Source organism: Cupressus sempervirens, chromosome 11 (assembly GCF_028749045.1).
Source record: "Cupressus sempervirens isolate cs-2001-9-10 chromosome 11, ASM2874904v1, whole genome shotgun sequence".
Classification (NCBI taxonomy): domain Eukaryota; kingdom Viridiplantae; phylum Streptophyta; class Pinopsida; order Cupressales; family Cupressaceae; genus Cupressus; species Cupressus sempervirens.
Window position 1 is genome coordinate 345216099 of NC_143128.1, and position 23785 is coordinate 345239883.

Consider the following 23785-nt stretch of genomic DNA (forward strand, 5'->3'; position numbering starts at 1 on the left):
CCCCAATTTTGTGAATACAAAATTGAGGACAACACTATGCATGATAGTTCCTTTAGTTTCAATATTCAGTTACCATTTGATGTTAGCTTTGAGTTATAGGCGAGAGATCCAAATAATTTCAAACATGAAAGGATAGTTACCAGCTTCCTGGTCTTACTCCATTGTTCACAGAAGATTGATTGTGGTTGGACTTGATTCTGATCAGTGTTAAAAGACAACTTTAGTCAGGCTGGTCCAATTTGAGGAGACCATAAATCTGTCAAGTTTGACTCAAATAATATTAGAGCCCAATGATTGATTAGACCATTTAAAAGGAGTTTCACTTAGCTCTGGGTCCATCAGCTCACTTTCAACCACAAATTCAGCAAGTCCTATTGTGCTGTCCATCAAGTCTTCATTGCTACCAACGTTATTTGAAGGGAGAGGAGGGTTATTGAAGACATCCTCTAGCATCCATTTTAGATCTTTCAGATCCTTCCTAAAAGCGAGGAGATGATTCAATAGTTGTATCCTATTGCCGCTAGAGTTTGGGGCATAAGTATTTGAAATAATTAAATAAATTCTATTGGATTTATCATGAAAAAGGATATTGAGATGGTGTCCTGCTATGCTTAAAATTTATCCTTCAATAATTTGGGGTTCTGCATTGTCAAAATCCACCATAAGTGCCTTTAGAGATAACAACGGCGAAGTGTGGATGAGGACAAATATTTTTAATATCTATTAATGTCATTGAAATATAAATCAAATATTTTGCTTCTTGAAGCAAAAAAAATTATGACGATTTTCTAATAAGCAAGATTTAACTAGTGTCTGTTTATAAGATCCTCAAATATTCGATTTTGTTTTTCAATTTTTGGTGTCTTTTGGAGAAACCCTACTCCAACGTTTTCTACTGCCCATTAGCAAATTTGTCTGATTCCTTTCAATCCGGTGTCTTTAGAATTGAGATGACCAGTGTTGGATTTACTATCCACCTGAGCAGTTGCCTTTAGACCTATAGAATATTGATTGTCTTTCCCTAGAGTAGAGGGGGCAAAAGAATAAATATCCAAAGAAAAGGAACACGATACAAAGGCAAATTGCTCAATTTATTCTTCAAATGAGGGGTTTAAATTGAAAGGAGCCTTAAGAGTGTTAGAGATTGTAGCTTCAAGGGACATTTCTCATACCTGCGATGACTCCATCTGCATACATATTGCGATATTTTCTTAGCAATATCTACTCTTTATCATGCCTGGGAGATGGTCGGTTCTCAGATAATTGTTCTATCTCATTTTCAGAATTTGTATTTTGGGTGCCATTCGTTTTGTCAAATGTGTACATCACTGCTATCTATTGAAGGAACCTTTTAATGGTGGATTGGAGAACCATATCGTATGCAGCGTCCTCTATTTTCATATCCGCTGTAATCATCTATGATGATCAACTTCTCCTTGTGTATGCGTATTGGATTCTTGACCATAATTGCAGGCCATTATTGTGCCTAATGAATGTAAAGATGAAATGACTCTTTTCATTACTGCCGCCCTTCTTTCCTTTTGGGAGTTTGCCTTCAGTTGTCATGGGTCGCATATCTATCTATCACCATGAAGACTTAGATGATGTGACTGCTGAGCCAGTCATTCTTATGCATTGTCATACTCCTGTAATGACAGATGTTCGTGGTCCTGTCTTTGATTTTGGCCGGTGCATTCATTTTGATCTCCGTCTACTGTATTGTGCATGGTAAATATTGAGGAATTGAATTGACTCTTCTTGGATAACGGTTGTCAGTTCACTCGCTATGGAAAAGTGATGCAGTGTTGTCTATTTTCTTTGGCGGACGTCTTTGTAATTTGGGTGTAGTGTTTCATGTCAGGCATATCGAGTCGATTTGGTAGCCAGAAGTTTTGGTTGTTCATTCTGAACTTTTCTGTAGTTGTGTTATATTTCTCCGAAATTTATTGTTTCATCTGCATATTTTCATCTGAGATTATCGTAGGATGTGATTAGTCTCAGTGGTTGTTATCAAGTATACTGAAGCAGTGTTATTGTGAGCTGTTGTTCTTGAAGTTGTAGGTAGTCTTATATTGTAAAGAGGACATAGTGTAATTTTCTTGTATGTGACCATTGTGAAGGCTCAAAAGTTGTGAGGTCTGTACTGAGACTTGATCATTATTATTAATAAATAAGTATTTTTGGTGTGGCTGAGTCTTTCCCTCGAGGAGGAGGGTTTTGCTAGGGTATCTCTGGTGTTCTTTTGTTTTTGACTTATCCGTTATTTGTTTCACTCTTTTTGGTTCTCAAAATTTAACAAGAAGAGGGGCTAGATTCTAGAGGGGAGGGATGGCAGTGGTAGGGATTTTAACACAGCCATTGTTGAAGTTGGTGGCTCAGGATTTTCATTAACCAATTTAACAGAAGGAAGAGGCTTGGTAGGGGACCATTTCTTCAAACATTCAGCCTAGATGAATGGGGATTTTTCAATCTTCAAGGTTCTCCTAACAGGATAATGAATCCATAAACTATAAGATGTTAATTGTCTCATTACAACTCCCATAATTGTTCCACGAATCATCTTGGTCCATTTTGCTGAAATGGAAAAGGTGGGTCTTTTAGCTCTAAGAAGATCTCGGAAGAGAAAGAGACAGTGATGTGATGCCTAGTGCAGTCTTAATTGTCAACCGTTATTTAAATTTCATATGCATCTTTTACTTTGCTGAACTTTATTTTTGGATATTTACTTTCTTCATTAGCTAGGAATGTGCATATTATTTTCTTTGTCAGAAAAATAATCAAGCTACTCAAAGAAGAGAGGTGAGAGCTTAATGTTGGAAGGTGGTATCTTTTCCTAGTTTCCTTAAGATATCTACCAGTCTTGATTAAATTTGGCACCGTCTTTGTAAAAATATTCTGTTGTCTGGAATCTTGGAATAATTTTTTTCTTTTATAGTGATTGATAAAATTTGTTATTAACTGATTTTTGAAATATAGGTCCTTTTATTGGACATCCTTATAAATGCATATAAACCAGGAAATTGTGTTGTAACGGTATCCATTTATCAACATAAAACAATATCAAGGTTTCAGAATTTTCAGATCAATATATTGGTAATATTCTCTAGCACTTAAAACTACTGTATTCTCAATTGCATGGTACATTCTGGACCATAAAATTTTGCATTGTACACCTAAAGATAACTTGAACTAAAATGAGAATCGGTGCTTTTTAGCTCTATGCTTAAGCCTGAAATTTGTAATAAGAAGTTTTTCTTTACTAAGATCATGTGGAAATTAATATCTGTAACCTAATTTATAAACATTTTTGTATTTTAGCCTTTTGGGTTTATTGAAATTTGGGTTGCATAATCATATTTATGCCTACTTTTATCTCTTTTGATTTAGAGGATTCTATAACTGTGAATGATACATGTAATGGAGGCTATGTGTAACACTATTTAACAATTCAATAGGCATTCGTTTCATTTTGTATTTTGATATTAGTTTTAATCCAAAAGTAAACTGTATACCTGTAACTTATTTTCTTCAAAATTTAAATCAATTTAAGTTTATGCAATCTCTACTGATACTATTTAGTAACTTACAGTCATAGTGTTGTACCAGGGCAGCTTGTAGTGGCAAGATTGCTGGACCGAGGTATCAGAGTACGTGTACTGGTTCGTGACCCCAAGAAAGCAGAGGCTTTATTTGGTAAACAGGATGCATATAAGCTTCAGGTGGTCATCTTGAACTAAATTGAATTCTCTAACTTGCTCTCTCAAAAATAGGTGAAGGTGGGTTTTTTGGGTCTCACAGCAGGGAAATTATTGAACCTAACCTAACCATAGGGCAGAGCCAAGATAAACTGGCCATTATCAGCGCCGAAGGGACATATCACTTCTACAAGAAAAACACAACATGAGATAACCTGGGCTGAGCTGAAACACCACACAGCTAAATTGAAGCACTTGCCTGCAAGGGTGAAGGGAAAACAAAACAAGACGTGGCAAGGGAAGGGTATAAGTCCATATTGCAGGTTCATAGATAAGACCTAAGCTGTCGATTCTGGTTCAGGTTTGTGGGTTCGGTTAGAAATTTCTGGGGGGATTTGGGTTTGTTCACATGAAAAGATTAAAAAATAAAATAAAATAATGTACTTGTATGGATGTAATGTCCCTTCCTAATTCATCCTAGAATCACAATTGCAACAAACTTGGGTTAAGGTTACATCTTACCAAGTAAATAGTTCTTTCAATAATGTGATATTGGATTTGAATCTTGCAACTATAACATAAGCAACATATAGAAATATATATATTTAAACTTCCAAACATTAGAATTAGACAAAATCACATCATATTCATATATTATCAATAATATTCTACAAGCACATAAGGGTTTTGCAATGTGTCCTCTGTAGGCTGGACAAGGACAAGTTGGGTTGGCCTATCATTTGGTTCTCGTAGGCCAGAAAATTGTATAGGGGATTCTTTCAGGGGCTTGTGACGACATATTAGGGTTTGGAGAGCCAATTTGACTAGTCTTGGGCAGTCTCCTAGATTTTAGGAGGTTTCCCTATATTTTAGGGATGATTTGGGAGTTAGTGGTGACACACCAAGAGATGTATGGGATCAGCCTAGACACTTTTGACATTGTTTCCGTTTTTCAAGAGAGTTCCTAAATTTTACCAAAGGCCTGTAAGTTAGATTGCAGTGGTCAGACAGTGTTAGCGGACGGGGGGCATCAGACAGATTCTAAATTGGTGTCCAGATGAGTGGGCTAGGAATTATCAGGAAAAAATTTAGTTATTTCCAAAGTTGGGAAAAAAAAAAAAAAGTGATTATTTTAATCACTTATGATATAATAAAGTATTATAATAGTTGGCCCAAGTCCCTTTGCATTAAAAATTAAGTTTCTAACTTAAGGGGGCTAAGTTAATAATGAATAATGACCCCTCCTGAAGTTTGAATCCCTAAGTGGGGGAATTAAATATATATATATATATATTTAAAATAATTTAAAGGGTGAATATAAGCCCTAATTTTGAAATTGCACTTGGAGGGAAAAAGGAAATGAATAAAAGAGGTTGGGGAGCCATTTTTTGATAACCAGAAATGATTTTGCGAGAGCAGCATTCAGATTGGAGGGTTTGAGAGAACCTACAATAGGATTGATTGACTGAGAATGAAAACTCTCAATGCAATTGGCAGCCTACAGGTGTGAGACACCACCCTTGGGCTTCTACAGATCTATTTTCAATTAGTGAGCAAGGAAAAATCAGAGTTGAGGCCGAAAATTGCAGAACTAAATTGACCGAGTAGAGAGAACACTTCAGAATTGCAGTTCGAAGCAGCTGTACTACCTCATTTAGAAGCAATATATCAGTTTTAACTTTTAATGCTAGAGGTGGGTGAAATCTGGAGTTTCTGGGCAGAGTTTTAGCACAAATTCTTAATGTATTACACATCAGGTGCTTCTAGGAAGTTTCCAGTGAAAAATATCAGAGTTTGCAGTGTTTCCAGATCTCTTCCTAAGCTGTACAGACCCTGGAAACTGCTGATTAATCTCCAGCTGAGATGTGGGAGTTGACAATCATCAGATCTGCACTCCAGATCTGGAAATCGTCAGCAGTAGACGTTACCAGGACAATGATTTATTTAATTGTGACTTCAATTTGTCATCTGCCAAAAAATACCTGGTATGGCTCATGTACTGTCTATGAAGGTGGAATTAGAATCAGATCTCTCTCATTTCCAGTAATAGTATTTGTTTAAGTTTTGGTTTTGACTACAGTAATTGCTCTTTAGTATTTTCTGATTTGGTTGCATTGTTTCAAACTTCATATTCTAAAAAATAAAAAACTCTACAAACACAATTTTTTTTGAAAAGAACCTACTTAAACCTAAAAACTTCAGAAAAAGAAAAAAATTCAGACTTACCAGCAAAATCAAGAAAAAATGCTGATCAGCTCCAATGGTGCTTGGGTTAAAAATTAAATACCAATGCTGACCAGATCCAATGCTATGAAAACAGCAGCTTATGATTTGCTTAAATACCATGATCTTGAAAATAGGAAAAACTTAAAATTAGCACACCATACAACTCCTACCTTGAATTACTAAGGATGAAGAATAAGGGTTATAATTTTCATCTCCACAAATGGAAGTCTAGGAGGGTTCTCATTCTCCTAAGCCTTAGCAAAAAATGGCCAAGGTTTTTTTTCCTTATAAGCAAATTCAAATAAATACTATAAGTGAGGCTAGGTATCTCCATATAGATTTCCATATTGGGTCCTTGGATTTAAATTTCTCTCCAAATATATAAAAATACTTTTTATTTTTATTCTAGCATATAAAAACACCTTTTTATATTGATATGATAATATTATTCTGTCACCCCCAAAATTAGAAACTACAATCCCTAACTTAAAATAATATTATTAATCATTTAAGACCAAAAACAGCCATGATTTTAGTTTGGGTATGGGTGTTGAAAGTGAAACCCTGTATGGTGGGTGGCATATATTTTTTCCTTGTGTACAGGTATGAGAATACATGCAGACACACATGTACGTATGCATTTACATGTTCAAAATTATCAATATTAAGAACAATTAATAGCGTGTAATATCCTGGGCCGGATATTTCCTAGTTTCTCTATGAACAATATGTCCTGAACCCAATTTCGTGTTTCCCCCCTTTTTAAGTGACCCTTAGAGTATGAATTTGGTTAACAAATAACCAAACAATATGGATGAAAGATAATATTCCAGAAAGATACTTGTTCAAACTCATTAAATAACACCTTCAGGAAAATACCCGCATGCAGATGAAAATACGAGCAGCATAGTAAACCCAAACTTTCACCACTAAATTTGTCTTCCAAAATGATATTAAAGATGCAAGCATAAGAAAATACATCACAAATCGAAGCATTGAACCAGCAACCTAACAAAATGGTAGCATGTTTGCCTTATACAGAAACAGAATAATATCCAGTAACTTCCAACAATTCTTAAGACGTTATTGTATTATACAACAGCAATACAATAACCAACACTAAAAATCCAATCTTAAACACAGATTATTACAGTCAGATTGGAAAACTAAAGAGAAGAACTTGTAAGCACAACTGAGACACCTGAAGTGATATCTCCCCTGACAATGGGTTTTCGTCCACTGTCTGCCGGCACGAGGGGCTACGTCCTCACGCTGGCTGAAAGCTAAAGCTTTCTGAAAACTCTCACAAGAGAGAACTGGAAATCTGAATAATAAATCAAGCATATCCGACAATGAGCCATTTTCTCCTTTTAAAACACTAACCAAGACTCTTCACATCCTTTCTGGTTACGTCTTATTCCCTGGTGGCTCTTCAACTTCTCCAAAGCATTTCGTCTTGTTCCTCCTTGTCCCTTTGTCCTTAATATAACATTAAATCAACCCCTTTTAATATTTTGAGCCCAAGTCTCAAAGTCAATTTAATATTGCATGAAATAAAATTTCAATATTTTCTAATGTTCCAAAGGGAACATTACATAGCGATACCATTAATTGCTAATAAATAGAATGTTTAAATACCTCATATTCAAAATATAAGCATACTTTCTTCTCACTTTGGTAGACTATAGAAGTATACACATTCTAGGTTGTCATTAGATAATCTATATATGACAACATTGGGTTTCATTCTCATCTTTGTCATCTCCAAAATGATGTCTAGGAGGGTTCTCATCCTCCTAAATCTCAAGGAAAAATGGCCAAGGGTTTTTGTCCTTATAAGCCAAGTCCAACAAGTACTAGAAATGAGGCTAGGCATCTCCACATAAATATCAATAGTAGGTCAAATTTCCCTCCAAATTTTTAAAAATACTTATTATTTTGATATGATAATATTATTAAGTCACCCCCAAACTTAGTAACTACCAACCACAACTTAAGACAAGGTTGCACGGGGATGGGGGTACGGGTATGGCTATTTTCCAAAATAGGGGATGGGGGTACTTGGGTTTGTCAATTTATTTAATATAATTTAATATTAATAGAAAATCTGAAAATATGAGTCATGACAATGGTTTTCCAAAGGAAGAACAGTGATAAAGTTTGCAGATGTAATGTATTGTTTTTAGTTTCAGATTTGCAATATGTTTGTAATCATAATATATTCTAAATGTTTAGATGGATAACACAAGCCATATTTTAAACATGAAAGAAGAAGATCATAAATCATATAACAATGACATATCGCAAATGATAAACTTCTGACTTGAACAGTGATAAAGTTTACTATTAATCATTATTGTATCAAAGTTTCAAACTGATTATGTTTTGAATTAAGGTTGATAAACAACAAGCTGATATACGAACGAAGATCATAAATCTTACGTCCTTAGTTATGACGCTCTCCACTGAGTACCTAGTACTTGGGTACATAGGTATGCATCCCAGGGCTGTGGGTACGCACACCCATGCAACATAGACATAAAATAATAAAATTTATCGTTTAAGACCAAAAACAGCTAAGATACTAGTTTTTGTATGGGTATTGAAAGTGAAACCTAGTATGATGGGTAGCATATATTTTTTCGTTGTGTATAGGTACAAGAATACACACACACGCACACACACACACACACACGCACACCTATATATGTATGTATGTATATGTTTAAAATTATAAATAATCTAAGTTGCATATTTGAGACAAGGTCGGATTCAAGTTTGAGGAATTGGCTCATTGGTACAAAAAAATTTTGAATGGGGGTTTGGGTTCGTTAGTACAAAACTACATACATATATATATATATATATGCAGCCTAGAAGTATGAATTAAGATTAGAATGTCACATAGTATCATATAAACAACAAAAACACCATAAACTTGTAATCATAGCATCATAGCATCATATACTTCAAATATTGGACCATTTGGCAAGAAGCCAAATAGAATTAATATCAGATCCAATACTTGAACATGGGTATTGGAGAAGGGTTAAGTACATTGGTTATTATCACATCCCACTTGGTCGAACTCTAAATAAGTTATTCTAAAATCTTAGAGATAGTCTAGTTTCATATCTCTCAACATTTTTCAAATAGATATATTTAAGACATCTTTAGTTCAACTTTATACTAGTTATCTGACCATGTATACTAAATAGTTCGTAGAGTTTAAAAATTAAAATCAATGGCTTTTGTGAAAGAAGAAGTAATGAAGATAGTAAAATTATATCACAAATAATTCTTAAACCTTTGGCACTATTAAAATATTTTGTGATCAAAGTGGATGAGGTGTGGTCTCCTACAAAGCTTATTGTTAGCTGAAAATAATGACAATATAAAGCTCCATTGTTCAGTACTGGAGATTTTTTGCTGAATGCTTATGTAGATCTAGTTTTGCCAACAACTTCTGATATTCAACAACTTATCTCAATGGTCCATGTTCAGGACTTATGCCGGAAGTTAAATTTGCAAAAAGAAAAACTTGTTTTCCATGCCTATCCACCTTGGTTTGCCATGGATCTGCTAGGTTATGCTCAGGTTCATCCTAGACGAACTGGACCAAGACCAACACCTGGTTCGAACTGGACTAGTACCTGGGCATGGGACTAGTAAACCCAATAACTTAGTAAATAATAAGAACAATGATACTATTAATTGCCAATAAATAAAATATTTAAATACCTCATATTCAGAATATAAGCATTCTATCTTCTCACGTTGGCAGATTGTAGAAGCATACAAATAAGAATTCTAGGTTGTCATTAGGCAATCTATATATGACAAGCATTGGGGTTCAATCTGAGTTCCCAAACTCGCCTAGTTTGCCTTAGCATGGTGAGTCACAAGCCGGGTGACCCAGGGTGAGTCCCAAGGGTCTAGATGCAGACTTGGATACGTCCAGACCAACACTTGTTGTAACTCGGGATTCAATAATTCAATGGGTGACCTAGTAAAGCCTAATGACAAGAATCGACCAATGGTGCTAGTTAAAAAAGAAAAAGAAAAATCTAAAAACTTGGAAGTTTTTTTTGGTTATTTGCTCATTGCAACCCTAAAATCCACTTCATTTCATTGTATTGGCAAGAAAAGAAACGTGTGAGATTAGAAGAAAAACAAGAGTCCATAGCAATGCAACCAGTAGGGAGGAAGAGCTAAAAATCCTTAAAAAATCACATTTAGATAGTGGAGTCCTTGCATTTGGAGCATCAAAGAGTCCATGCCAAAGATTTCAAAGAGCTCTCATCTCATTTTATTTCAAATTTGTTGCAAGACATAAGAGTGAAATTTTACGGAATTTTTGGTTTTCTTTTTGTATTTCAAAACAACAATCTTCATTTTTAAAAAAGCATTCCAATTCTTGAAGTTGAATGTTTTCCTTTCAGATTTTAAATTTCAAACTCAACGAGAAAGCAATAGCAAACCGTACATTTGTTTCTAGAAAAAATTGTAAATATGAGTTTTCTTTTTTTGATGTTTTGAACTTTAAGTTTGACTTTGAATTTGAAAGGTAAAGAATCAAGATTCAAGAATTGAAAAGTTTTAAAACCCTAAATTTTGCTTTTTGGACAAACGGGCAATTTTTTGTATTAGTTTAAAAAGCACAATGTAAAAATGGTATTTTTTTTTTTATAAAATTATCTTATTGTAGCAACTTTGACGTTTTGAAAACCATATTTTTACCTAATGTCTACTCCTACTCCACCTAAACCTAAGGATGAGAAAGCAAGTCAAAAGTTTGAGGCTTGAAGACATGCCTAAGAATTTTTAAGTAGAACAAAAGGACAAGTGAAATGTGAATATTGTAAAGAAACTAATCATGGTGGCATCAATAGATTTAAATACCATATTGCTGAGATATGTGGCCATGATATTGGGTCCTGTCTTGAAGCACCTCCCAAGGTTGTTCGTGCATGCTATGACACTAGAAACATTTGAACAATTAAAGGAAACAAAGAAGAGGCAAAGTGAGGAGCTAGCGAGTATAGGTTCCTATTCAACGTCATCCATAGGTTGTGGAGAAGGTTCTTCCATGCCTCCATTTTGTCCTAGTTCTTATGCTAGTGCTAGTTCTTCTACCTTTGCTCCTAGTGGCACTATTAGCTTTGGTCCTAGAGTTTGAAATTCTAGGCTGGACAATTATTTTGTGTAACACATTACTCCTAGTTCACAACCCTCGCTTGAGAGTATGCTTTGGAATAGGGAGGTCCATGGTGTTGCTGTTAAAATAAGTTTTTATTGGTATTTTTGTAGCATTCTATTTGTTACGGTTAGGTAATTCTTTTTTATTTGTTTGTTATAAATTTAAAATTTATAGTTTGAACTTTGCTTTGTCTAATGAATTTTAACAATTTCATTATACATGCTTAATCTATTTATGACATATATCTTACTCTCAAGGCATGTATATGCTATAACCTTTTGCAAGCCAGTGTTTAAAGCCCCTATTTCTGTTGAGTCAAGTAGCCTGTTTTGCTAGAAATGGTTGAAGATATAAAAGTTGAATTAGAGGTCTAGCAAGTGTTTAGGAGCAAAAAGGGTTGCACCATGATGAAAGATGGTTTGAACAATAAGACAAATAGGATGTTTACCGTACAGGGTAAAAGGATACTTATCGCATGTAGTACAATAAGATATAACACTGAAGTGATACTTTATTCATATACACAATATGCACTTTAATGCTTACAATATGATTTAGAGGATTACAAAGTCCCTTCTGGACGGTGTACATATACTTTTCGAAAGGGGTGACTCAACCATCACGTGCCCGTTTGGATACTATTTTACTCATCGGCTACTATATAGAATATACCAACAACATAGGATGCTCCTAAATTTTCTTGTTTCATGACGACGTAATTGATCATTCTACTTCCCTAAATGCATATTATAATTTGAATTTGATTTAGTGATTAATATTTGAATTTGTAATTTATTATTTATCAATTGATCATTATTCTGCTTTTTTTAAACATCCACCATGTTTCTTAAGTCCATTGGTGCTTTGTAATGTCCCCACTAATAGGGTTAGTTAGGGACAAGTAATACTTGCAAAAATAAATGTTAGAATCACAATAATAATAAAACTAACTATATTATTCTACCCTCTAAGTTCACCCCAATCTTAAGGGCATCTCCAGATCGAGCTTTATAGCTCATAGCTACCTCGCCGTCATCTCGAGAGCGCACCCCTTAAGATTCTTCTTGGACGAGCATCCTCTATCCAAGGCCAACAACATGCATATGTTTGACAACATCAGAATATTCTGGCAACTCGGAGAATTCTCGGCCATGGTGGTTGGTTCAAGGTGTTAATACCTTGCTACCATCATGCTTCAAGTCTTATAATTCTCCTAATATATTAATGTATTATTACTCGATTATCGACCATGGCGTACAATGGAGATCTTAATATCTCCATGCTCCATGCTTCGATATCGAATCTCGGCCATGGCGGACAATGCAGATATTAATATCTCACATGCCCCATGCTTTGAGTTCACATTGATATCCATGGTGTTAACCCCATGAGCTAACACAATATTATCCACAAGTATGGTTCATTAATATAAGTAAATTCATAAACATAATTAAACAAATATAATTCATAAACATACTTTTCTTACCTTCTTCTTTTCCAAGAGTCACACCCTTTCATAATACAAATCCTTTGAAAACTCACAACACTTCATAGTTATAATCCTTTCGAAAAGTCACAACCCCTCATAACTAAAATCTTTTGGAAAAGTCCCACTACTTTATAATCACAATATTTTTGAAGAGTCGCAGTGATTCATAATTATGACCATTTCGAAGGTTCAAATCCTTTCAATATCATTGATACCTTTTCAGAAAGTCACTTTCTTATTTTCTTTATATTACTTTCCTGTTCCATTTTTCCTTTTGAACTCCTCTCCTCTTCTCTTCCTTTTCTCCCCTCTCTAAAATAAACTTTCCTCCTTTTTATATCTTAATTTTAAGGAGTCATGTCTATTTGTTAAACATCTCTTAAATTTTCATTAGATTTAGTTAATTTATATTATTCTATGTTATATTATTTATTTACTTACTTATATGTGTTTATTTTATTTATTATTAAATTCTATTTAGAAAGTTAACATACTTTCTACAATATTGTCTCTTGTATTTAATTTTATTTCTTTCTTTCTTTACTCATTGAAATTTTATTATTTTTTAATTATTTAAAATATCATACTAAATATTATTTTATTAATAATATAGATTAAATAATTATTATTTCCTTGGTTTATAGTTTAGTATTATTTTTAATATAACGTTATTATTTATTTAATAACATTGTATTATCTAATTATTATTAAAATTCTATCTTAAAATGGGGATATGACATGCTTCCTCACATGTCAAAAGTGTCACATACTTATGTGAGGCTATCGAGGAAGTTATACGTGAGGTTGAGGAAGTAAATGTAGTTCAATTGGTGATAGACAATGCAACAAGTTATGTTGCTGCAGGTAGACTTTTGATGGAGGTGCACCTAAGCATTTTTCTGTCTCTATGTGCAGCCCATTTCCTTGACCTCATATTCGAGGATATTGGCAAGCTTGAATGGGTCAAAATATGCCTTGATAAGGCCAAAAACATTTGCAAGTCTATCTATAATCATGCATTAGTCCTTAGCATAATGAGGCAATATATGGGGCAAAAGGTGTTGGCTCATCATGGTATCACAAGATCCCCCTAAAATTTTATCCTATTAAAATTCTTGACGCAACCAAAGACATCTTTGAGGTGCATGTCTATTGGTGTAACATACTGATTTTCCTAAGCAAGTTTTTAATCTTGAATCAATTGATTTCCTAATTCATATCACATGACATTGATTTCCATTAACTGTTTATAATTGAAATAAAACTCTATTCAATATATTCAGCTGAAAGTAAGTAATTGATATTCTTGAAATGAAATATCTAAAAATACAAAATGAGATAATTATGAACTGCGATCATTTAACTACTTCTAAATATGCAGTTGGAAATAATTAATAGATGTTCTTGAAATGAACTATCTATCTAATTATAAATTGAGATAATTGCGAACATTTAACTTCTTCTAGTTAAGTAACAACTATTTGTAAAGTAATTGACTTTCATCTTGAAATGAAACAACTAAACATTCGGAGGGTTAAAGAACATACAGTATAATTTGAGAAACTTCTTTTACTTGTTGTCCAAGCCCCAACATTGGTGAGAGGAGAAGCATTGACATAGGCTTAACCTCCCAACCGCGGACCATTACTTATCCCCACTTATTCTAATTTAATAGAATGACCCTCCCTACCTCGGGATCGGGCTTAGGATGTTCATAAGTCCAGCCATTAGAGTATTTAGGTGGGTTGAAGTCCCAACAGTTATTCGCCAAAATAATTGAAGCGTTTGGACATTCAACAAAGGTCACTTGCTTGGCAAATCTGCCTAATTCCACCCTGGCCAAGGATTTTAAAATGTGGGTCGACAAACTTGATCTCCACCTTCTTGACAACATCTTACATAAGTGGAACATGCATGAGCTAAAGTAATGTTTTATATATTGTATTTATTAATACTAATGTCAACCTCATTTTGCAGGTTCTCTACACCTCCTCACCTTATTCAGGCCTCCAAGCCGGTGATTCCCAAGTGTTATCATACTGTAATTGCAGCAGAACTTTTCACCTTCTTCACCATAATTTGGCATCAACGCCTGGTGAATTCATTGGTGTTTTGATTTTGAGATATTCTATTATGAGATATGATTGGAAGTATTTGGATTTATACATATTTGACAAAATACATGGCAAGCTTTTCATTATATAAATAGAATACAAATGTATATATAAGCATTCGAATGGAATAATCAGACATGGATTTGGTATCACAATCTCCTTACTACTGTTGTTACTATATATGGAAAGAAAACAGAGAACCGGCGGAAGCTTAGAGCATGTAAACAAACTCGGTTTTGCTGTGCATCGAACTTGGCATTAAAAGAAAGTAAAAATAATATGTGATAGAGCCTTACGTGACTCCTCTAAATGACTCGGAAAGATTGGCGCTTGACTGAATATTTGGTTTTTGAACTGTGATCCGTGGCATATATGTAAGTTCGGACAAATATGAATTCGAACTCTTAGCTCTGTTACTTTGGTTACCAGCGGCAAATCGTTCTTAAAGGCTAAAGGCCAAATAATCGGATGCATGATACGATTATGGAGGTCTAAGAAATAAACAAAAGGCCGACTCTATGGCTTCCATCCGTTACAAGAAACCATTTGAAACCATTCAAGTCGATTTTAAAAAGAGAAAAGAAAAGAGGAGGAAAGAAAGAAAGAAAATGGGAAGTTTAAAGGTTATTATTATTTTATTATTATTATATTTTCTCATCTATGCTTATGTGTACTTAATGATAGGGTGGCATCATTGGATTAATATTTATAATGTAATGGTGTCATCTTATTATTATTTACATATGATCATATTTGAGAATGTAAAACAATAATTAAATAATATTAGTATTTGATAATTCTTTAAAGGTAATAATTTATGTTTATTTTACATTATTTATTATAATGTTCTACTTTATAGCTCATGCGGTTCCACCATGAAATATGTTGCCAAGTCCTAGTACCCTTGCCAAGATAGTTTTAGGTCAAACCTGTCGATTCTGCTGACTAAACTACTTGACCATCCCCTTTTGATGACCCCGTTTAGCAATGTTTCCCCTCTCTCTTCAGTCTTCTTCCTGTAATCACTCTAAGCAACATTCTCGCCAAGACATCAATTCAAGATTTATAAATTGCTAATTCAAAATCATCAAGTGACCATTAGGGATTTCATTAATGTCAGAATAACTAACTCTACATGTTCATTGTATATACAACCTAAGTCACAAGGTTCAAATTCGAATTTGAGTTCGACAACTATAAAATTCGAATGAAGTTCAAGAAAGAGTAAAAATTCGGGAAAAATTCGAATTAAATTCGCCTTATACAATTTTAATTATTTTCTAGATGTATGTAATATATCTTATCAATTATCAAAATATTAAAAATTGCTAAATAGATCTCACAACTTCATAAGCTCGATGAGACATTTAATAAGTACAAAACATAAGAAACATGTGAAATCACAATAGCAAAGATATTATTTTGTTGCGAAGGTACAATCAAAAGTCAAGACTTCACAGCTTCAAGAAAGCTCGAAGTCATCAAGAGCACTTGGCTCAGATGGTGTAGCATCATCATCAGTATCACTACCAAATTCTTCCTCAAAAATGTCAGGCTCATCTGTGTTTGGTACTGCTGTGTATTCTAAAGTCTGTTGTTGTGAAGATGACTCATTTGTTGATTTGTTCATAAGCAATTTTAAATTGTTGCGAACATAGACAAGATCTCCCAACTTTCTAGACAACAACTTGTTCCTCTTTTTCGAATGGATGTGGTCAAAGCAACTCCAATTTCTCTCACAAGCTGATAAACTTGCTCCTTGACTCAAAATTCGAATGGCAAATTGCTGAAGTTCAGGAGTTTCTGCCCCATAGCTCATCCACCATCTATAACTAGGTACCTCATCTCGTGTCATATCATATTTGGCTGCTTCAATTCCAAACATCTCTTCCGCTTTTCTGTATTTCCAACATTGTTCTCTAATTAGAGATGCAATTGTTGGATCTGGGTCAAATCTACTAATGGCTTCATAAAACCCTGCCATAATTTCAGCATCACTTTGTCCATCAATGTGAAACAGTTTAGGCTCCAAATAGCAAGTTGTTGCATGTAAAGGAGGGTGCATCATTTTCCATCTTGAATCAACAGTCTCCCATATCTCTATGTACTCTGCTTCCACATTATTTAGTGCTCTCTGAATTGTTTCCTTGCAACAGTCCATGCTTTCATAAAGCATTCTAAGGCAAGGAGTGTCACCATCAACCATGCGGAGCACGTCGGCAATTGGACTGCATATATTTAAAACCTTTGCCCCACTTTCCCAAAAGCTACTATTTAAAACAATTTGCTCTATGATCTTCCCCTTACCACTTTTTGAGAGAGTTGAATTTTCCCACTCATTGGAACAAATTACAGATCTTAAAGCTGCTTTCTCTTCAACCACTCTTCTCAAAGTGATATAAAATGAAGCAAATCTTGTATCGCAAGGCCTCAACAACTCTCTAGATGCATGTTGCTTGTAAAGGCTTAATGTGAGACGATGATTTCGTATGAAATTCACAACTTCTCTTCCTCTATGAATTACTTCATGTATCCAAGGGAATTTTGCCAAATCATGTAGCAACAAATCCAAACAATGAGCTGCACATGGACTCCAATAAATTTCTGGGTACTTCTCTACAATCAGCTTGCCAGCTCCCACACAATTTGCTGCACTATCAGTAACCACTTGAACCACATTTGCAACCCCTACTTCAAGAATTGCTTCCTCTAATATCTAAAATATATATTTAGAAGTTTTTTATGATTCATAGTGTCAATATCCTTTAAGAATACAACACCTTCAGGACAAGCCACTAAAACATTAATCAATGGTCTTTGACAGATATCTGACCATCCATCACTCAATATAGTGCACCCTGTTGCCTTCCAAGAGGCTTTGACCACAGTTAATTTATTAGTCACTCTATCTTTTGACCTCTCTAAGAGAGTTGTTCTCAAAGCCTTAGAAGAAGGAGGTATGTACCCTTTGCCAAACTCTCCAGCCTTTTGAAATACAACACAATAAAGTGGATTTCTAGCTACATTGAATGGAATTGCACTAGTATAGAATAAATCAGCTAGTAAATCATCAACTACTTGTTTCTCACATGGTTTCCAAAAGCTATTTAGAGTTCCACTCTCTTTTGTTGGCTTTACAACCTGAGGTAGAGATGAAGATGAAGGTATAGTGGATGTGAATATAGGGACGTCTTCAATTCTTTGTTTTTTTTGTGCATTCTTCATCTTTTGAGCAATAGAAGATGAATGCTCTTTCTCTAAAATCCCTCTAAGTTCTTGGGTCACTCTTGGACATGTAGTAACACCTCCACCTTTACCTGCCGTAATACCAAGCAAGTGATCCATGACCCTTGTTAAACTTCCAGTAATAACTTTTGGACACAAATTACACTGAGCTTTATTAGGACCATTTTTAGTTCCACGCCTCCAAAGTTGATTTGTTGGGAGCCATATTACAATCTGTAGAATTAAAAACAAAATAATATATTATTATTTCAAACTTTAAAACAAAATAATTCAATAAATAATTTAAAAATGTTAATTTAAAAATAAACATGTTAAAGGTCAACTTTTTTTTTCTTTTTTGATCGATAAACGGCCAAAGCCTTGGATCATATATTAAATAAAGAAAACAACAAACTAAAAAGAGTTACTCCGTTCAAACGGGCACTGGTAGAAAAGAACGGAGAAGAAAACCTCCAGTCTTGCCCGAGACTAATGTCCTATATTATTACATTTCCATAGGGGCATACCCCGGATCTCATGAGTGACATGAATTACGTAAAATTATATAAGAATTACATAAAATCACATGGGCATTCCCATGAAAATTGTCTCCGATTAGTATCCTTCTGTCTAAATTGGAAGATCCAATGTCAAAAAACCTGTCTAGAGACTCTTACTTCAAGAAATAGGGATTGTTAGTAGAACAAAGAAAAAATTTCAATAAAAAACCAAAATAAAAACATATATATTCTAGATCAAACCTTGAAAATTTTATTTTATTTTTATTTTTTTAATAACATTCTACAGATCATGATCTGTCATAGTTATTAATCATATTTATAAATTATTTAACCCTTAGCTTAAGCTAAGATGAGAAATTGATCTAACATGAGAGTTCTATGATCATCGAGCTAAGACAAATGTCATTACTCTTCAATCCCTTATAAGCCATTGTTCGATCTTAATGTCAGTCTTTGAGTCTACACATTAACCTCTTTCTACCTTATATATCTTCCTAACTGAAAATTATAAATGAAAATTCAGCCCCTCAGAGCTATTGACACAGTCAAAATGGAACTTTATGTAATGGATCGAATATAATTCCTGGTCACTAGGCTATATCCCTAATAAATTATAATCAAATCTATTCATTGAGGAGATCTTACTGCTAATCTCCAATTCTTATGGAGTAATTATTATCAAATTGGAACCAAGATAAAGAAGGAAGCCCGATAAATCACAACGTTAAAATATAAATTAATGCAACCCAACAATTATTTATATTAAAGTTATCCAAACTATCAAATATCATAATCTGCCTGATACATCTACAAACCTTATTAATAAATAACGAAACAACCCTACTAATCTAGTCAAAGCTGGTTACATGATTTCTACAGCATTGTATACCAGCCTGACACCCTTGGATCTAATAAGGAACGAAAACTAGAATCTAGAACAGAGGAAATATCATATGACACTTTTGAAGCGATTCTGAGACACTCCATCAAGGTTCCCATCTATACTAGTAATCAAATTCCTTTGTAACTTAAAAGAAAAATACCATTTCTTGAAGACACATCCCATATCTGAAAATCAACTATCGCTGACAGAGCAATCCCTAAATTGATATCGTTCTAATCAGTCACTATATTCTTAAATCTCTTCCTAAACTTATCTAATTAAGCAGGGCTACAAATCTGATCCCTTCAAAACACCAAAACCATATGGAAATATATTTCTATTATAAATTTACATTTCATTACATAGATGTCACAGATTTTCAGTACCATACTAATTACAAAACCATTCTATATTGTCAAAGGTTTATAGAAATAGAACAATATATTGCTATAATAGAGATCGATAAACACCCTGTATTATACCGATATAAAAACCCTAAACAAACTGTAAGCTAACTATAAGAGCCCTAATATCTATGGACAAAACAACAGACTAATGCTAGAATCCAAAATTGTGAACAGCTTCTACTACTTCCATGAAACCATGATCACCTCTAGGACAGATTCTGGATCATCCATGACCATATTAGGAGGGAGCACATAATCAACTCTTAGTCTACTCGATTTTTTCGCGTTGAGAATGTAGAATTCCAAAGCGTTGAGGTCGTTGAATACTACTCCCAGACTCACATAAGCGTTGAACATCTTGATGTACTTGACTACCCACTCCATGTTCTCTGGTACCCTAATTCCACGCCAACCCAGAAGGAAATTGACACTTGCTTCCATTCGTGGCCAAGCCCTAAAAAAAACCAGGTTATCCCTAACCGTAAAACACTGCCGTCGAGGGGCCGTCCTTAACTCCTCCGCTCCCAAGGGGAGACCCATGTATTTCTCAGGGTACGGGATTCTGCCCTTGTCATCAATATTGAAAACTGCCTTCTCTAACCCTCGTCTCCATACAGGGTTAAAAATGTCTACACAGAGCCTAACAATCTCTTCTTTGTCAATCTTTGCCCTCACCATTACCCCAATTAATGATCCAATTAGCGAACTGTTGGTTCTCCAAGTCGCCTTATAGTCAAACACATCCTCCCCTATCGCCCTACTCATGGCAAAATGCGTCATATCATCTGCATTTCTCAGGAGACAACTCCATCTCTCCAGTGTTGCCTTCCCGAGAAAGGCCATCGTCCTGTTCTCTGTCGTATGGTAGACATACACATTGGATTCCATTGTGACAACAGGCAAACACATAGAGGTGGTAATCAAAGACTATCACTCTCAATCAGTAATCCCTCTCAGCATACATTTCTATTTAACAAAGGAAAACCATCATGATTCGACCTCTCCTATGTGTCCTTTAATCAAAGGCTTCAATTTGGCGATGACCTCAGCCACTCACACTTAGCATTGAGTATTTGATCACATATTGCAGAGCCTTAACTTTATGAGCTAGGTGGCATATTCCGAACCCTCTCCATCCTAATCTTATAATCATAACCTATTAAGATATCTTCCAAGGATCTAAGTTAGTAATAATAGCAATTAACAAGATCTTGAGCTGGATGACAGCTGGAAAGCATGAAACAACTAGACTAAAGAGATGGTAAGTTAGGATAAAGATCAATTTGATTAATCTCTATACCTTAATGCTTTAGATAAGCCTTATGCGATTCATACTGAGTGTAGACTCTATACTAAATCAGTCCGTCACCATAGAATATGAAAAAGGTTCCTAAGGGGGAACAATTATGACAGGAATCGGGCTCCTCCGTAACTGCAAAAGGAACACTAATCTAGGAGACTTTGAATGGAAAAATCTCTGATTATTAGTGTGAATATCAAAAAAGCTACATACTAATATTATCTTATTAATATGGGTTAATTAAGAACTGATGATAAGGGTTTAAATAAAAAACTTTCAAATATCTCTTTTTTCTTATCCTTCTTACTGTCAATTTCTTCTGTATTTTATTATTAGATATTATATTAAAATATATATAATTGATTATTTTCAAATATAAATATTGGATATATCTAAGAATACTAAATTTGTATATACAAATATATATATATATCTATATATAGAGAGAGAGAGAGAGAGAGAGAGAGAGAGAGAGAGAGAGAGAGAGCTTATGCGTATGCCTACTTAAGTATTTATGCATTTATAAGAGTATATATATTTATAAAAGAGTAAAAGTATGAAAAAATAAGAAAAACTCTCTAGGAAACTACAGCGGGGGAGGAGGCTTAGAGTTGTATATCAAGAGCGATTCTCCATCAGCACCCCTATTGGCAAGTCCGTCAGCCAACTTATTGCCCTCTCAATAAATGTGTTTGATCAGGACATCCTCAAAAGTTTCCAGTAGTAGCAACACTTCTTGGAGTTTAGAGTTCAAGGCCCAATTAGGAGTCTTTTTTTTGCTAATAGCATTCAGGACTATTTGAGAGTCGCCTTCTATGACAATTTTAGATAGACCTAAATTATGACAAAGTTGCAGACCTTTCTCCAATGCTTCAAATTCTGCCATATTATTTGAAACCGGAGGAAGAGGAGATGCTAACTTTGCTATCCACCGACTATCTTCATCATTGATGATACAACCAACACCAGCTATACCGGGGTTCCCTCTTGCAGCACCATCAAAATTCAGTTTATGCCATCCTGGAGGAGGAGGAACCCATTTGGAATTGGCCCTTGCTTCCTTATTGCTGGCTGTATAAACTAGTGGAGGGTTAATCAGATTGGTCCATTGTTTCTTCATCATTCCATCCCAAAAGGAGAAAGAGCCTTCTTCATGAGAGGATTTCCTTAGGTAAGAATTCATAACTTCTATAATAGATACTTCGAGTTTTATCAGAAAACTGTCTAGATTTCTCTCTTTATTTTTGAAAATACGATGATTCCTTTCTTTCCATAGTTCCCAAACCACTATGGATGGGCAAATATTCCAAAGTTTTCTATATACCCCATGAACCAAATGTGTAGGCCAGGAACAAAGGAGCCCCTTAAGGGAATTCTGAAAAGGGGTTGACCACTTAAGTCTGTATTTAATCCATTCCCAGCAATTTTGAGCGAAAGGACAATTTAGGAAGAGATGGTCTACATCTTCATTGCTTTGTTTACACATGACACACCAGTTAGGGCCCATGATACCATATCTGGCTAATCTGTCCGCAGTCAGAGCTCCGTTTTGAAGGGCAATCCATAAAAAGAAACCCGCCTTGGGTAGACATCCAGGATCCGAACATAATTTTAAAGGGATCTCCACATAGTTCCACTGCTGTGATTGAATAATAGATAAATACCCAAGCTTCACACTGTAACAACCATCCTTTGAACCAGCCCAGATGAGGTTATCCGACCTTTCAGATTGTTTAATTTTCCTATTTGAGATGATCTTTTCAAAGGCTGCAACTGAATCTGGATCAAAATCTAAATCCTCGATAGAGCGCCATCTCCATTGCAATTCCCCATCCACCATCTCTTTAACTTTATAATCTTTAACCTTATTGCCCCATAATGTTTTCAACTTAGAAATAGGGTTTTTTAGGATGGGGGATGAATGGATGGGGGGTAGCCCATCCCAAGAATCTTCCCAGAACAAAGCTTTATTCCCTGCCGCAACATCCCAAGTTAGAAATTTACTAATAATTCCCCGGCATTTTGTCATGAAATTCCAACACATCGACCCTTTGGGCAATTTTTCCATCCTGAACACCGATTCCGGATCCGTTGGGTCTAGATATTTATAATATAATATTTTGGCCCATTTTTGTTCATTTTCTTGATATAACCTCCATACTAGTTTAGCTCCTAAAGCCTCATTTTGCCATTGAGGTTTCTTAATACCTAAACCCTCCCACTCCTTGGGTTTGCATAAATTGCCCCACTTAATGAGAGCAAGTTTCTTGTCACTTTCCTTATCCTTCCATAGGAAATTTCTAAGTTTTGATTCAAAATTCTTGGACATCCAATTATTGAGAGGAAGACATGCCATGGGAAAAATTGGAGTGGCTGATAGGACTGTTCGGATCTTGGTGATCTTCCCAGCCTTAGAGAGCCACTTATTCTTCCAACTACCAATCCGCTTATCCACCTTATCGATCGTATCCATCCATACTTTGGTGTACCTTGAATTCTTTTCCAGGGAGATACCTAAATATTTGCATGGGAACTTTCCTTTATTGTAACCCATAATTCCGCATATCCTATATTCCAAATCAAGAGAGGTATTCAAAAAGAAAATTTCGGATTTTTCTTTGTTAACCTTCTAACCTGAAGCATTCATATATTGCTGAAATATGCTTTTAAAACCCAAAGCCTCTTGGACGGAGCTCTTGCCAGGTAAAATGGTATCGTCTGCATA

General features: G+C 34.8%; 1 protein-coding gene across 3 annotated transcripts in view; it reads left to right on the forward strand.

Annotated features, from left to right (window-relative positions):
* LOC149529493 (uncharacterized protein At5g02240-like) overlaps positions 1 to 23785 on the forward strand; it is a 220017-nt gene that overhangs the window by 32454 nt on the left and 163778 nt on the right. For all 3 annotated transcript variants that reach the window (XR_016358742.1, XR_016358741.1, XM_089809964.1), the window contains exon 2: positions 3607 to 3719. Coding sequence is in view for 1 of the 3 variants with exons in the window: in XM_089809964.1 (XP_089666090.1) it covers positions 3607 to 3719 (113 nt within the window). In the remaining 2 variants the exon portion in view is untranslated. The remainder of the gene's footprint in view (positions 1 to 3606; positions 3720 to 23785) is intronic.